This window comes from Macrobrachium nipponense, chromosome 15 (assembly GCF_015104395.2).
Source record: "Macrobrachium nipponense isolate FS-2020 chromosome 15, ASM1510439v2, whole genome shotgun sequence".
Classification (NCBI taxonomy): Eukaryota; Metazoa; Arthropoda; class Malacostraca; order Decapoda; family Palaemonidae; genus Macrobrachium; species Macrobrachium nipponense.
Genome location: NC_087208.1, coordinates 67060860 through 67076044, shown reverse-complemented (window position 1 = coordinate 67076044; position 15185 = coordinate 67060860). Strand labels below are relative to the sequence as shown.

Below are 15185 nucleotides of genomic sequence, written 5' to 3'. Positions count from 1 at the left end.
ATTCAAATATTTTTTGTTTTATTCTACATGAAATTGCGCACATTTTCATATATAAAACTCTATGAAATGCCTATTATGAAATGGAGCAAATATTCCGAGAATGCGACATACGCATTTTGGAGATTTGCGGGGGAGAATCTGCGTGCGGAGGGAAGGAAAGTTTTTTTTTTAAATTCACCATAATTCTAAATATTGTGCTAGAGACTTTGAATTTGTTTCAAAATGAAGATAAATGACTTAATATTACTAGACTGTAAGATTTTTAGCTTACAATTGCGTTTTTCGACCATTTCGTGATTTATATGCAAATAGTTCGAAAATGAGAAAAGCTACAACCTTCAATTATTTATTGTTGTATTCTTCATAAAATTGCGCACATTTTCATATATAAAACTTTATGTAACGGCTAATTTAAAATGGTGCAAACATTACCACAACCGCACGTATGATTTTTTCGGAAGTTACCGCGCGGATGTAAGGAAAATGTTATTTTTTTCATAAATTCACCATAAATCGAAATATTGTGGTAGAGACTTCCAATTTGTTGCAAAATTAAGGTAAATGATTGAATATTACTAGAATATAAGAGTTTTAGCTTACAATTGCGTTTTTCGACCATTTCGGTAGAGTCAAAGTTGACCGAAGGTTGAAAATGTGTGTCTTATCATTTTTTATATGAAAATATTTCAAAACTGATAAAAGCTACAACCATGGGTTGTTTTTTGTTGTATTGTGCATGAAATTGCGCACATTTCCATATATAAAAATTTATGTAACGGCTAATTTAAAATGGTGCAAACATTACCACAATTGCACGTATGATTTTTTTCGGAAGTGTTACCGCGCGGACGTAAGGAAAACGTTTTTTCATAAATTCACCATAAATCGAAATATTGTGGTAGAGACTTCCAATTTGTTGCAAAATGAAGGTAAATGATTGAAAATTACTAAAATATAAGAGTGTTAGCTTACAATTGTGTTTTTCGACCATTTCGGTAGAGTCAAAGTTGACCGAAGGTTGAAATTTTGGCACTTATTGTTATTTATATGACAATATCTTAAAACTGATAAAAGCTACAATCATGAGTATTTTTTTTGTTGTATTCTACATAAAAATGCGCACATTTTCATATATAATACTCCATGTAACGGCAAATTTAAAATGGTACAAAAATTATGTCAAAGTGACGAAATAGTTTCTGAGATGTGTCACCCATAATTTTTAGTGCGGCAAGAAAGAAATTAGCGCTTGCGCGCCTGCATAACGATTGTAAACAAAACAACACCTTGATCTGTGAACTCCCAGCATCCCCCAAGGCGCGTGATTCAAAAGTTTTCGGCTGGTAGGCCTATAAGTATTTTTCCGCGAATTTTTAAAAAAACTTTTGTATGTCGACGTAAAATACGTCCAGGCGGCACCCGAGAGACAAAAAAAGTCAACGTAAAATACATCCAGTTGGCGTTAAAGGGTCAACTACTAAGGTACCCTTTCTCTCTTTCATTTGAATTTCTTCTCAATCTGTACACTTCAGTGATTGCTTTTTGAGTGTTTGGAAGACTCTTGGCTTTTGAATTTTTCCATTTTGTCCCTTTGTTGTTGTAGAGTAATCTGTATGACTCATCATAATTTTCTGTTGCATTACCTATAGCCATCTCTAGGAGAGAGAAAAAAAGTTGTTAGTGGTGTTAGAGCTGCAACAAATTTTTACCATGTTCTACTGTTGCTCTCAGTTCATTACCCTTTATGAATTTGTCACAAGCCCCTCTGAATTTTGTTTGTTTCCATTGATGTTGTGGCCTAAGTTTTCATATGGTACACTGCATTTATTATATATTTTAATTGATTTTTTAAATCGGACATTGGTCACAAATCTTACAAAACAATATTGTTGGAGTGATCAAAATTTTCAGTTCATCCAGTTTGAAAATATTCACTCAAGAGTAAAATATCTTTTTCATTTCATTATGAAAAAATCCTTTGGAACCAATCTCATAAGAGCTAAGATTTGATCAGCTAATTGGTCTAGTTAAGGAAATTAATAATAAAATTAGTCCTGACCTATATTGTCTTATTTTTTATCTTCAAAATTTTTTCATAAATTAAGAATGGATATGACCATGTGAACCAAAGTGCTAGATTAGAAGCTACCTTGATCACTCTGTAACCTTCTAGCTAAGTCTTTTGTGTCTATTCCACTTGCATAAAATGAAATCATTGTTGGTACCTGAACCTGACTAAAAGAGCACCTGTAGCACTAAGTATCCTCTCACCCTAATATTTCCTTAGGCTCAAGATAAATTTTTGATGACTAAGAATTTAAACAGCTTCATTACTTACCAGGAGCTGATATGTCATCTTTTAATTTGAGTTTGGCCAAATCTACATTCGTAGGTTGTGGTCAGTTACTTTCAAGCTGATGAAAACAACAATTTCCTTATTCTTTAGCTGTCACATTACACCCATACTTAATGTATAGATGTGTTCATGTTCACTGGAGTAGTTGACTGTTTTTGGCCAGTTTTGTCACAGTCCACTAGGTTTCACACTGACTTCTTTCAAAGTTGAGCTGCTGCTGACAGCTGTAACCTGGTACAATGTGAATAATTCAGCCAGGTACAATGTTGCAGACCTTCAGTCATGATGAAAATTCAAGCAGTTGGTTAGTAGTCATTAGCCACCTTCCCAGTAATTATATGCAAGTTTGCAAAAATCTTAAAATCCATTTCTATATTGTATATACACTTACTTTGCAAGTTCCTTCCCTCCCCTAGCTAATTGACTATATATTATATGACACCTTGTCATGCAGAGAAGCAGAATAAAAGAGCAAAAGTGACTGAAGAGGTACCAACATCACCAATTAAACATTATTGAATTGTAGGTTACTATGGCAATGTGTAGAAGGTCAATTTTATTTTGTGTGACAAATGTAGGTGTGAATGAAGATTTTGTTAAACTTTGATGAAAGGTATTGTGCTGTTTAATGAGTTTTTTTAGAAACAAGTGTGGAAAGCTTTTTGCATTCTAATTTTCCATGTTGACATAATAAATGTTCCATTTCTTTTACAGAGACAGAGACACATTAAGTATGCGATCCATAGGTCTAGTACTCTCAGAATCTTTAGATAATTTGGGTGCTGCATCACCTGGTCTTCGCTGTTCAGTAAGACCACGACGCATTCACCAAGCTAGCTGGTCCAGAGGAAGTTCCCCTGATCCATACTTGTCTCCAAGCCGTAGAAGACACAGAAATTTAAGTGGTGCAAGTAATTCCTCTGATTACACACCAGAGGATTTAGAGCCATTGCTTTCAAGTTCTGAGAGTGTAATCATACACCCTAGAGTTCGTCGTCGTAGTGGTGGCAGAAGAATTTTGTCCGAGAATATAAATTTTTTGCAACCAAGTTTTATTCAGAATCATATGGAACCATTCAATCGCTCTTTTAGTGAAAATATATTGGAATCCCAGGAGACCAGTCCAGGTTTTGCAAAGTCCCCAAGGTGAACATTGTACTTTTTCTGTTCTGTATTTAATTTATAAACAGATGTAATCTTTATGAGGTAAATCATTGATACATAACTATGTATTATCACTGTATTATTTATTGAATAGTATATCAATACCATTTAGCTTTATGAACAAATTGTTGTTTTACATAAGTAACTTACCAAGTAATTATATAGCTATTAGTTCCACTTGCATGGCAGCTAGAATTCAAAATTTGCAGGTAACACTTCAAACATCTGTATAGATGACTAGTTCCGCCCACTAGTGGAAATCTTATAAATAATTTTAACAGATAACCTCAGTCTGTTCCTGCCAGGCTTGGCATAAACACCGAGTACTGGCGGGAGCTTATTCATTATTTTACAGTTGTTTAACCCAATTTCAATGATGTACACATCCACTGAAATCTCAGGATGAGTTTTTTCTTGTTTTGTTATTACAGGTAGTGTTCGAGTTATGATAATTTGTCTTACGCTAATCCAATTTTACGATAGGGTTAGCAGTTAATACTGATACAATATTTGGAAAATATTTTTAAATTTCACTCATAATGGGTGCAGCCCAGCAGCGTACAACCAGGCAGCAAGAGAGACACCAAATTACAATAGCCTAACTTTATCCCATCTTCTAGTTAGTTAAGTTAAAAAAAAACAGCAAAAGAGAATTATGAAAGTTTTGTTTTAACATTTTACTCGTTTGGTAAATATGTACAGCCATGAATAACCGAATGAAAAACAACCTTTTGCTAATTACAACCGAATTGGATAAAAACATCCATTTGGCTTGTATTTCAACCATCGTACGATATTAAACAATTACCGCAGTTATGTTATAAATGACGTTATGTATAATAGGACTGATATATTTTTAGGTAATGACTTTGTTCCCTATAGATCAAAGATCAGTAAGGAAGTATACTGTTAAATTTAAACATAATTGTGCATCGGTAACAAAGATAAAACTCCTGTAAACTTATCCGATTAAACACAACCGTAGATAAAGTTGAGATCTAATCATTTTAATCAAAACTTCAGGTCTTGAAAGAATACAGTTTACTGCTATTTTCACACTTGATAAAAGATAAATAACATAACGGTAAAGCTCAAACTACGAAGAAATCAAGTGAAAATAGAGAACCTAATCATGTCATTTTCCTTACACAATAAACATGCCCACAAAGCAGTCTGTTAACAAAAAAAATAATTTAGTTCTTAACAAGACGTATTAAACCTTAAACGCCAAGCCTTTATTTACTAAAGTGTCTGTAGTATGCCGGCGGCGTTCGGGAGTTAGCGCCGCAGCAGAAAAAAGTAAAAAAAAAAAAAAAATAGCATGCTTAGTTTTTAAGATTAAGAGTTCATTTTTGGCTCCTTTTTTTGTCATTGCCTGAAGTTTAGTATGCAACCATCAGAAATTTCAAAAAATATCATTATCACATATAAATATTGGAATACATGACAGCGCAAAAATTTTTTTTTTCACGTACACAAATCATGCTGTGGGCAAAACGGTTAAAGCTAATAAGTTAATGTTTTTTCGTTGTATTGTACACTAAATTACAATGATATTGGTATATAACAAATTGTAAAACTATTAAAGCAACACAGAGAAAATATTATCACAAAATAATGCATGAATTTGTAACGCGCGGACATAAAAAAAAGTTTTTTTTCTAAAATTCATGATAAATCAAAATATTGTGCTGGAGACTTCCTGTTTGTTGCAAAATGAAGGTAATTGATTGGATATTACTAGACTGTAAGTGTTTTAGCTTACAATTGCAGTTTTTTACCATTTCGGTCAAGTTAAAGTTGACCGAAGGTCGAATTTTTTCTATTTATCGTGATTTATATGAAAATATTTCAAAACTGATAAAAGCTACAACCATGAGTTATTTTATGTTGCATTCTACATGAAATTGCGCACATTTTTATGGATAATACTTTATGTAACGCCTAATAGAAAACGGTGCTAAAATTACGACAAGGTGACTAAAGAAATTCTGAGATTTTCAGCAGTTACCGCGCACGGAGGTAAGGAAAAGGTTTTTTCAAAAATTCACCATAAATCGAAATATTGTGCTAGAGACTTCCAATTTGTTGCAAAATGAAGGTAAATGATTGAATGTTACTAGAATGTAAGAGTTTTAGCTTACAATTGCATTTTTCAACCATTTCGGTCGAGTCAAAGTTGACCATAGGTTTAAATTTTGGCACTTATTGTGATTTATATGAGAAACATGAAATTTCGCATATTTTCATGTCAAACACATTATGTAATGCCTAATAGGAAACGGTGCAAAAATTACGACAAGGTTACTAAAGAAATTCTGAGATTTTCAGCAGTTACCGCGCGTGGAGGTAAGGAAAGGGTTTTTTTAAAAATTCACCATAAATCAAAATATTGTGCTAGAGATTTCCCGTTTGTTGCAAAATGTAGGTAAATTATTGAATGTTACTAGAATGTAAGAGTTTTAGCTTACAATTGCGTTTTTCGGCCATTTTGGTCGAGTCAAAGTTGACCGAAGGTTGAAATTTTGGCACATCGTGATTATGTATATGAAAATATTTCAAAATTGATAAAAGCTATAACCATGAGTTATTTATTGTTGTATTCTACATGAAATTGCGCACATTTTCATATATAAAACTTTATGTAAAGGCTAATATAAAACGGAGCAAACATTACGACAAAGTGACAAAAGAATTTCCGAGATTTTCAGCCGAGTTACAGAGCGCGGAGGTAAGGAAAATTTTTTTTCAGAAATTAACGATAAATCGAAATATGGTGCTAGAGACTAACAATTTGTTGCAAAATGAAGGTAAATGATTGAATATTACTAGAATGTAAGAGTTTTAGCTTACAATTGCATTTTTTGACCATTTTGTTCAAGTCAAAGTTGACCAAAGGTTGAAATTGTGGCACTTATCATTATTTATATAAAAATATTTCAAAACTTATAAAACCTACAACCATGGGTTGTTTTCGTTGTATTCTATGGGAAATTGCGCACATTTTCATATATAAAACTCTATGTAATGGCTAATATAAAACGGTGCAAAAATTAGGGCAAAGTGACGAAAGAATTTCCGAGATCCATCGCTGATGCTTTCTAGTGCGAGAAGAAAGCAATTCACAAGTGCGTGCCTGGGTAACGCTTGTAAACAAAACAACAGCGTGATCCGTGAACTCCCAGCATCCCTTAAGGCGTGTGATTTAAAAATTTTTCTCAAACTAGGCCTATAACTATTTTTCCGCAAATATTTAAAAAACCTTTTGTAGTCGACGTACCATACGTCTACTTAGCACCCGACAGACGATTTTAGTCGACGTATAATACGTCAAGTCGGCGTTTAAGGGTTAAATTCACATTTCGACTTAAAATTAACACGTCTTATAATGAAAAGTTGATCTTGTCTCAAATAAGAAAAGTATCTAGATATTCTTTAATGCTAACTAGAAGCAAAACAGTTTGCTCCAAATTGAGCTAAATACGACAAAATAAACTCGTATTTCCCATCAGCTGATTTCCAAACCAAAACATTGACCACTTTGTTAGTATTTTATGATATAATACGTAATATGAGAATACATACAATATAACAGGATAGAGTAATGTATAATTTTTAAAAGATTCACAGAAAAGATGAATAATCGTTATGTTTTTATTCCATAATTATATGTAGGCGTCAGCAGCCTGATAGGCATTGCTCAATTATGCCGATATTGGTCCGAATCTGAGTCCGATTTACCATGGTATCTATCATCGTATACGCTAGGCTAACTTGATAATATTATTCAATTTCTCTTAGTACTGAATTATCATAAGCCAATATGCATCAAACCTAGAGAATTAGCTGAAATTAATCATTACTATGCTGTATATGTATAAAGTAATTCTTGAATGTTTCATTTCTTATCATACTTTGCTAGTTATTGGATTACTTCCTTCGCTGCAAAGTTCCCACGAAGTAGGAGGTGACCCATAACTTTTATATACCACCACTCCACTACGAATTAAGATGAGCGCCAACCAGAGGCGGTATCTACCTGCAGTAGCTCTCTTAACTGATAAGTAATGTTAAGCATTGGTTTTAGTGATAGCAGTTGTTCTTTTTCAAATTCATTACTTATTTTAATTTTTTGGAGTAAAATACAATAATGTCTCAATCTTATGTGATTCAAGTTGCGTGAATTCACAATAGCATGAACTTTTCATTGGAACTTAACTAATTATCATACACGAGTATTTCACAGACACACAAACACACATTTTTTAATCCTTGAGAAACCCTGCAAAAGTGTTTCCTTATTTATTTATGTAATTTATAAGTTTTAAGCTTTTATGTGTAAATTAAACAACATCAAATCTCTCTCTCTCTCTCTCTTACTTAGATGAGAGAATTTTTATGGTACATGTAGTATGTACTTATGTTTATTAATATTTTCAGTAACTTTAGTTTTATTTAAAAGTTAGCTTAATACTTGTGTAAAGAAAACTCTCTCTCTCTCTCTCTCTCTCTCTCTCTCTCTCTCTCTCTCTCTCTCTCTCTCTCTCTCTCTCTCTCTCTCTCTCGTAGTTAGTGTAGCCGTATATAATTTTTAATATATCTATTTTTACCTTTACCTTCTAGAACTGTAAATGTGTTATGCTATCTAAAACATACACACAACTAAGAGTTGTATTAGTCCAAATAAAAAGCACTGTTTGTTCATGAGAAAGAATTTCAGAACAAAGAGAAAGAGACAGAATAGTTTCCTAAAAGTGGTTGAGAACACTTGAAAATTGATCGATCGGTTGGAAGGGGGAAAGAAGAGAGAAATATTATGTATGTTTGTAATTTCCATACACTCCTATATTTTTACCAACCATTTACTTCTTTTTTAATGGTAATGTATTAAGCTAACTTTTAAATGAAATTATAGTAACTTTAATTTCATTAAAAAGTTAGTTTAATATTTAAGGAACATGATTAGGATCATATTTAGTGTTCAAATTCTAGAAGCAATCATTTTTAGAGACTGTGCCAAACTTACGCAAGCCCATATGTCCCACTTCCTATCAATGTGGGAATCACTATGTAATTACTTGGTAAGTTATTTATATAAAAAAAAATCAGCTTGTAATTACTTGGTAATTTACTTGTATAAAAATGATATTTTTACAATAAGAGTTTCATATATTAAATCTGAGCCCACCCTCCTCCCCACTGGTGATCATAAGGCATGAACAGAATGATGTTATCGGCTAAAGTTGTTCCTAATGTTACCCACAAATTTTGAATGCTAGCTGTCATACAAGTGGAACTAATAGCTACGTAATTACTTGGCAAATATACATAAAACTTTATTTTTTCATAAAAATGTCATTTTAGTAGAATACATAGGAGCACAATACTATGGAGCTAACTCTTGTTTTCTGTGTACTAGCAATGAAGTTTTTGGGGAAGAAGATGTGAGTGATTGTGCATCACTCAACAATTCCACTTATGATACTGTAGACAATCCAAAAATGAGTTGTGGAAAAGGAGAAGCCAAATCAAATGGTGAAAATCCTGATGTAAACATGAATCAAAACGGCGGCTGTGATGAAGAGGGAGAACATCGTCATTCAATTAAAAGGCAGTTATCCTTTCCCTCAACAACTGAAACCCTTTCAAAAATCAACGATGTGAAGAAGTTTTTGCAGGTATTTATTTTATGTTCTTTTCTTCTGTTTTTACCTTTTATGAAAATTTAATCTTCACACTACACAGAAATGAATGAAAAGGGGGCAAACTAAATCAGCTTTAAAAGGACAGAGAGCTAAACACATCCTCTCTTAAAGGCTGTAAGAAAGTAACTGATGCAATCACCAGATTCCAAAGGCATTGTGGAAGTTCCTACATAGCTCGTTATCAAGCACAGATGCCAATAGTTCCTTGGGTACACATGGCAGTATTCATGGCTATGTTACACCCAGAGATGTATCAAAGATAGTTAGGTAAAGAAATGGAAGAAGAGGGAAGCTAAGATGCATGCCATGGGGGGTCCAAGGAGGCAGATTTGTGAGGAATGTAATTAGAATTTTAGCCCAGTCAGTGAAGGAAATGTTGTGGTATGATAAAGTGCATAAAGAAATAAAATATGTAATAAGACAAGGTCTATAAAAGTTGAAATGCAAGAAATTAATGAAAGAAATAACTAAATAGTGGTAGCAATATTGTATAGAGTGGTACCTCATTTGTCAAAGTTTCCTATGCCAAACATTTTGTTTTTCAAACGAAATTTTCTCGAAAATATTTTATCATATGTCGAATGAATGCTCGCAATTTGAACTGACCGATTATCATGTTTATACTTGTATTCAGCGACCTGTTGCGTCCTACAGGAAAATCTGTATTAACATGTTTTATCATTTACAATATATAGTTTAATGATAACCATATTTGACAAAATAGATAAAAGAATAAAGCATTTCAATATAAGATTTAGCATAAAAGATGTACAAAATCATATGATGCCGCGGTGACGTTACGAGCAGCTGACTTGAGACTGAACGAGGGAACATAGATATGTTGAGGTGAGAAAGAGAAGAGAGAGTAAAAATATTATGGTATGTATGTAAAAGCAATAACAATTCACATAAAAAAAGGGAATTTCACAATAAATTTAACAATGATAAAATATAAAAACAATCAATTGCAATACGTACAGAAACAATAAAAAAAAGTCTTAATTGAGCCAATGTTCGATGCACTGAGTGAGACATTATAATTTAACCATATTCAACAAAATAGTAAATGAAAGAACAAAGCTTTTCACAATAAGATTTAATAAAGACGATTAACAAAATTATTCATCATTGTGGTGATGCAGAGCTGACTTGAGATAGAGGGAGGGACTGTTTATATTTCTAAGAATGATTGAATGAATTAAAGTTATCATGCGTCGTGATATTGTTGAGGAGAGAAGAAGAGACAGTAAAATCTTTCCTATATGTGTGTAAAAGCAGTATCAGTTCACAAAAACCAGTGTTATTTCACAATAAATTTAACATAATAATCAAACATGAAAACAATCAAATGCAATACAGTAATAATAATAATACGTAATAATAATAATAATAATAATAATAATAAGTAATAAAAAGTCTTACTTGAGCCATTGTTCGGTGTGCTGAGTAAGACGATAGAGAGGAGGGAAGACGGGTGTCTGTCTCCCACTGACTTACCAGCTGGGCGGGGATGATTATTCGGCCGTTTCTTTCATTTACACTCGATTTGCCCAAATCACTTCTTTATCCAGAGAAAATAGTTTTTTGCAATTTTTTACCACTGTAAAAGTAATTCAACTTTATAATAAACACACTGGTGCCATTTTAAGCTTCTGGCCCCTTTGATTGTTTGTTTAAATGACATGTGAAAAGTTATTTAACCTCTTTTTTTTATTTTTTACTTATTACTTATTTGTTTGCAAAATCCTCATGCTTATATTAAATTCTGCCGTTTGCTAACAGTAAGTTGATGTACTGTGACATAATTAATCTCTTTCATGCACTTAAGATCCAAGTGTGAACAAGTCAATAATATACGTATTATACGCTGCTCTGATCTCTCTCTCTTCTCTTCTCTCTCTCTTCTTATCTCTTCTCTCCTCTCCTTCCTTCTCTCTCCCAAGAGACTGGGAATGATGATCAAATAAAAGGGTTCCAAACTTATAGATCAGATAGAAAAAATAGGAATCAAGGGGGAACCGCAATATATGGGAAAGACAAAAAACAAGGAAAAATATATGAGAAATATAGTAACTCAGAATGTGAACTAATAGCGGTAGAATTTGAATCTGAAAAATTGATGAACATAGTAATATATAGACCTCCTAATACTAAAGAGTTTGACTTAATAATTGAAAAATTGGATGATATATGTAGAAATCACAACGGACTGGACTATTCTCCTATCTGGTGACTTCTTAACTTTCCTTTCGTAGAATGGAAAGAACGAATAGGAGATTGTGGTTGTACTTATACATATAAAAAAGAGAGTAATAGTAGTGCAGAAGATAAGAGGCAATTTGAAAAGCTATTAGATATGCTACTAGAATACAACATTCAACAAATAAATCACCTGCCAACAAGAAAGGAAAATACTTTAGACCTAGTATTTGTGAACGAGATGAATTATGTTAAAGAAATAATAGTTTATAATGCGAATATTTCAGACCATAATGTCATAGAATTAACAGTTTCATTCCAAAGCAAAAGAAAATAGAGATAATCAAGAAATGAAAAAGTGGGAAGGATATGGAAAATACAACTTCTACAGTAAAAATATAAAATGGTCAGAAATTAATGAAGAATTAAACAAAGATTGGGATAACATTTTCGTAAGTGATGACATAAGGGTAAATACGGAGATATTATATAAAATATTGGAGAAAATAGTGGAAAAATATATACCGAAGAAGAAAAGTAAACATCATTCATGCATACCAAGAGACAGAAGGATCTTGTTCCAGAAAATCAGAAAGTGGAAAAAGGTCTTGCAAAAGAAAAAAATGCATGGAAAGTTATAGAACTAAAAAGTAAGATAGAAAATGCAGAACAAAAGATTATACAATCAAAAGAAAATGAAAAACGGGACTTGGAAGAAAAAACCCTATTAAATATCAAGCAAAACCCCAAGCTATTATACTCATATGCGAAGAAGATGAATAAAAGAAGAATAGAAATAGGCCCTCTGAGAATTGAAGGGAGATTAACGAATGAAAAAAGGAAATTTGCAACATAACTGCAGAACGATATAAGAGAGAATTCACCCCTAGAATAGATAATGAAGATAATGATATAGAAGTAAGGGGGATGACAAAATAGTGAATATTTAGCTGACATAGATATTAATGAAGCTGATATTTGTGCAGGCTATTAATGAAATTAAAAATGGAGCTGCTGCAGGGCCTGATGGAATTCCTGCTATTTTGTTAAAGAAAGTAGTTCATTCTATCGCAAAGCCACTTGCAATATTATTAAGACAAAGTGTAGATACAGGCAAGATTTATGATGAGCACAAATTAGCATATATTACCCCTACTTTCAAAAGTGGATCAAGACTAGAGGCAAGTAATTATAGGCCTGTGAGTCTAACATCACATATTATGAAAGTGTATGAAAGGGTAATGAAGAAAAATATTATGAAACATTTAATAAAAAATAATTTGTTTAATAAAGGACAACATGGTTTCGTACCCGGAAAAAGTACACAAACCCAACTGTTAGTCCACCGTGAGAACATATTCAAAAATATGAAAAGCGGAAAATGAAACAGATGTGGTTTATTTAGACTTTGCAAAAGCTTTTGATAAAGTAGACCATAATATATTAGCGAAGAAAATTAGAAAACACAATATCGTGGATAAAGTAGGAAGATGGTTAAAAGAATTTTTACACAACAGAAAACAGATAGTTATTGCAAACGACGAGAAAATCGGGATGAAGTCAAGTAATATCCGGTGTGCCGCAAGGTACGGTGTTAGCTGCAATACTGTTTGTTATTATGATTGAAGACATAGACAATAATGTGAAGGATTCGGTAGTGAGTAGTTTCGCAGATGACACAAGAATAAGTAGAGAAATTACTTGTGATGAAGATAGGAAACGCTCTACAAAGAGACCTTAACAAAGTATATGATTGGGCAGAGGTAAATAGGATGGTATTTAACTCTGATAAATTTGAATCAATAATTATGGAGACAGAGAAAGAAAGCTATATGCATATAAGGGACCTAATAATGAGACCATCACAAATAAGGAAGCAGTTAAAGACCTTGGTGTGATGATGAATAGGAACATGTTATGCAATGATCAAATAGCAACTCTGTTGGCAAAATGTAAAGCAAAAATGGGAATGTTGTTACGGCACTTCAAAACAAGAAAAGCTGAACATGATTATGCTTTATAAAACATATGTTCGTAGTCCACTTGAATATTGCAATATGATATGGTACACTATCAAAAGGATATTGCACAAATAGAGAGTGTACAAAGGTCCTTTACAGCTAGAATAGAAGAAGTTAAGGACCTAGACTACTGGGAAAGACTACAATTCTTAAAATTATATAGTCTAGAAAGGAGAAGAGAACGCTACATGATAATTCAGGCATGGAAACAGATAGAAGGAATAGCAGAAAATATCATGGAACTAAAAATATCAGAAAGAGCAAGCAGAGGTAGATTAATAGTGCCCAAAACTATACAGGAAAAATAAGGAAAGCACACAGGACATTAATCCACTACGCACCAGCATCGATAATGCAGCGTCTATTCAATGCGTTGCCAGCTCATCTGAGGAATATATCAGGAGTGAGCGTAGATGTGTTTAAGAATAAGCTCGACAAATATCTAAACTGCATCCCAGACCATCCAAGATTGGAAGATGCAAAATATACCGGAAGATGTACTAGCAACTCTCTGGTAGACATTAGAGGTGCCTCACACTGAGGGACCCTGGGGCAACCCTAAACAAGATTTGAAGGAATTCTGTAAGGTCTGTAAGGTCTCTCTCTCTCTCTCTGTCAGACAATCGGACATACTATCAATTCCTATGATAATCCTTATAAAATGTGAATAAAAGGGATTTTGACGTAGGAAAAATCTATTTCTGGGCGAGAAAGCTGTGTCGCCCAGTGAAATAAGTCCGTTTAGCGTTATTTCAAGTAAAATATTGCTATAATACCAGAGAACTGCTAAATTGGACCTTTTCCTACTGCGACCATTTCGGTTTCCTCAAAGGGTTCCTGCCTCTCCTCCCTCCATCTCCCAGCCGGCTGTGAGCCATTTTCTCCAAACAGTTCGTACAATTTTACTTCGTGTAACTTCCTGTTTTATTACTTTACACTCTTACTTCAACTTTTGAACACATTAATAGAAAAAATGTGAAAAGGGGGCCTTTTTGGGTTGGCTGGAACAAATTATCCTGATTCCCTTTATTTCTTATGGGGATATTTGTTTCATATTTAGAACAAATCGTATTTCAGACAGCCCTTTGGAATGGATTAAGTTAGAAGTATGAGGTACTACTGTACTTTGAAAATCTATGTTGTTAGGAGAATAAATATGAACTGGAGCATGTTTACATGTAAGAGGAATCTTTTTTGTGGAAAGTCAAAAATAGAAAAACTCTAGGGCCATGAGGAATAACAAGTAATTTGTCATCTTAACTGGAGAACCACCATTAGTGAGATAAACAAAATGTATGAAAATATGATAGAGAAAGAGAAAAGACCAGAAGAGTGGGGAAAGAGCAAATATCAGTTTCATTTAACCAAAACTTTATTTCTTCAAGTTCTGGAGCAATTATTTGGTGCAGCTAGCCTGCTTTTCCTTGTTTTACTATGACATACCAGCCATGGTATCATAGCTTTAAGTGTGAATTGCCATGATTTTGATATATTCTTTAAAAGATGCCACCTCATTATTTCTTATTTCTTAAGTTTTGGCAATGTATACATTAGGTAGAAAATTTTGACAAATACATAATGCAATTAGCATACTAATCACATTTTGTTAAGGGATATTAACTTTTATCAAAATATGGAACAGAATAGCCATACACTTTCTAAGCAAATGAGAAAGAAAGTGGTAAATAGACCTAAACAGACATTCAAACAGTTGCTTATGGAACCTTCATTTTAAGTATA

At 33.0% G+C, this 15185-nt stretch overlaps 1 protein-coding gene across 7 annotated transcripts in view; it reads left to right on the top strand.

The window, feature by feature from the left end:
* LOC135195033 (uncharacterized) overlaps positions 1-15185 on the top strand; it is a 311947-nt gene that overhangs the window by 280630 nt on the left and 16132 nt on the right. For all 7 annotated transcript variants that reach the window (XM_064221352.1, XM_064221349.1, XM_064221348.1 and 4 more), the window contains 2 exons: positions 3071-3502; positions 8940-9198. In XM_064221352.1, coding sequence (XP_064077422.1) covers positions 3071-3502; positions 8940-9198 — 691 coding nt within the window. The remainder of the gene's footprint in view (positions 1-3070; positions 3503-8939; positions 9199-15185) is intronic.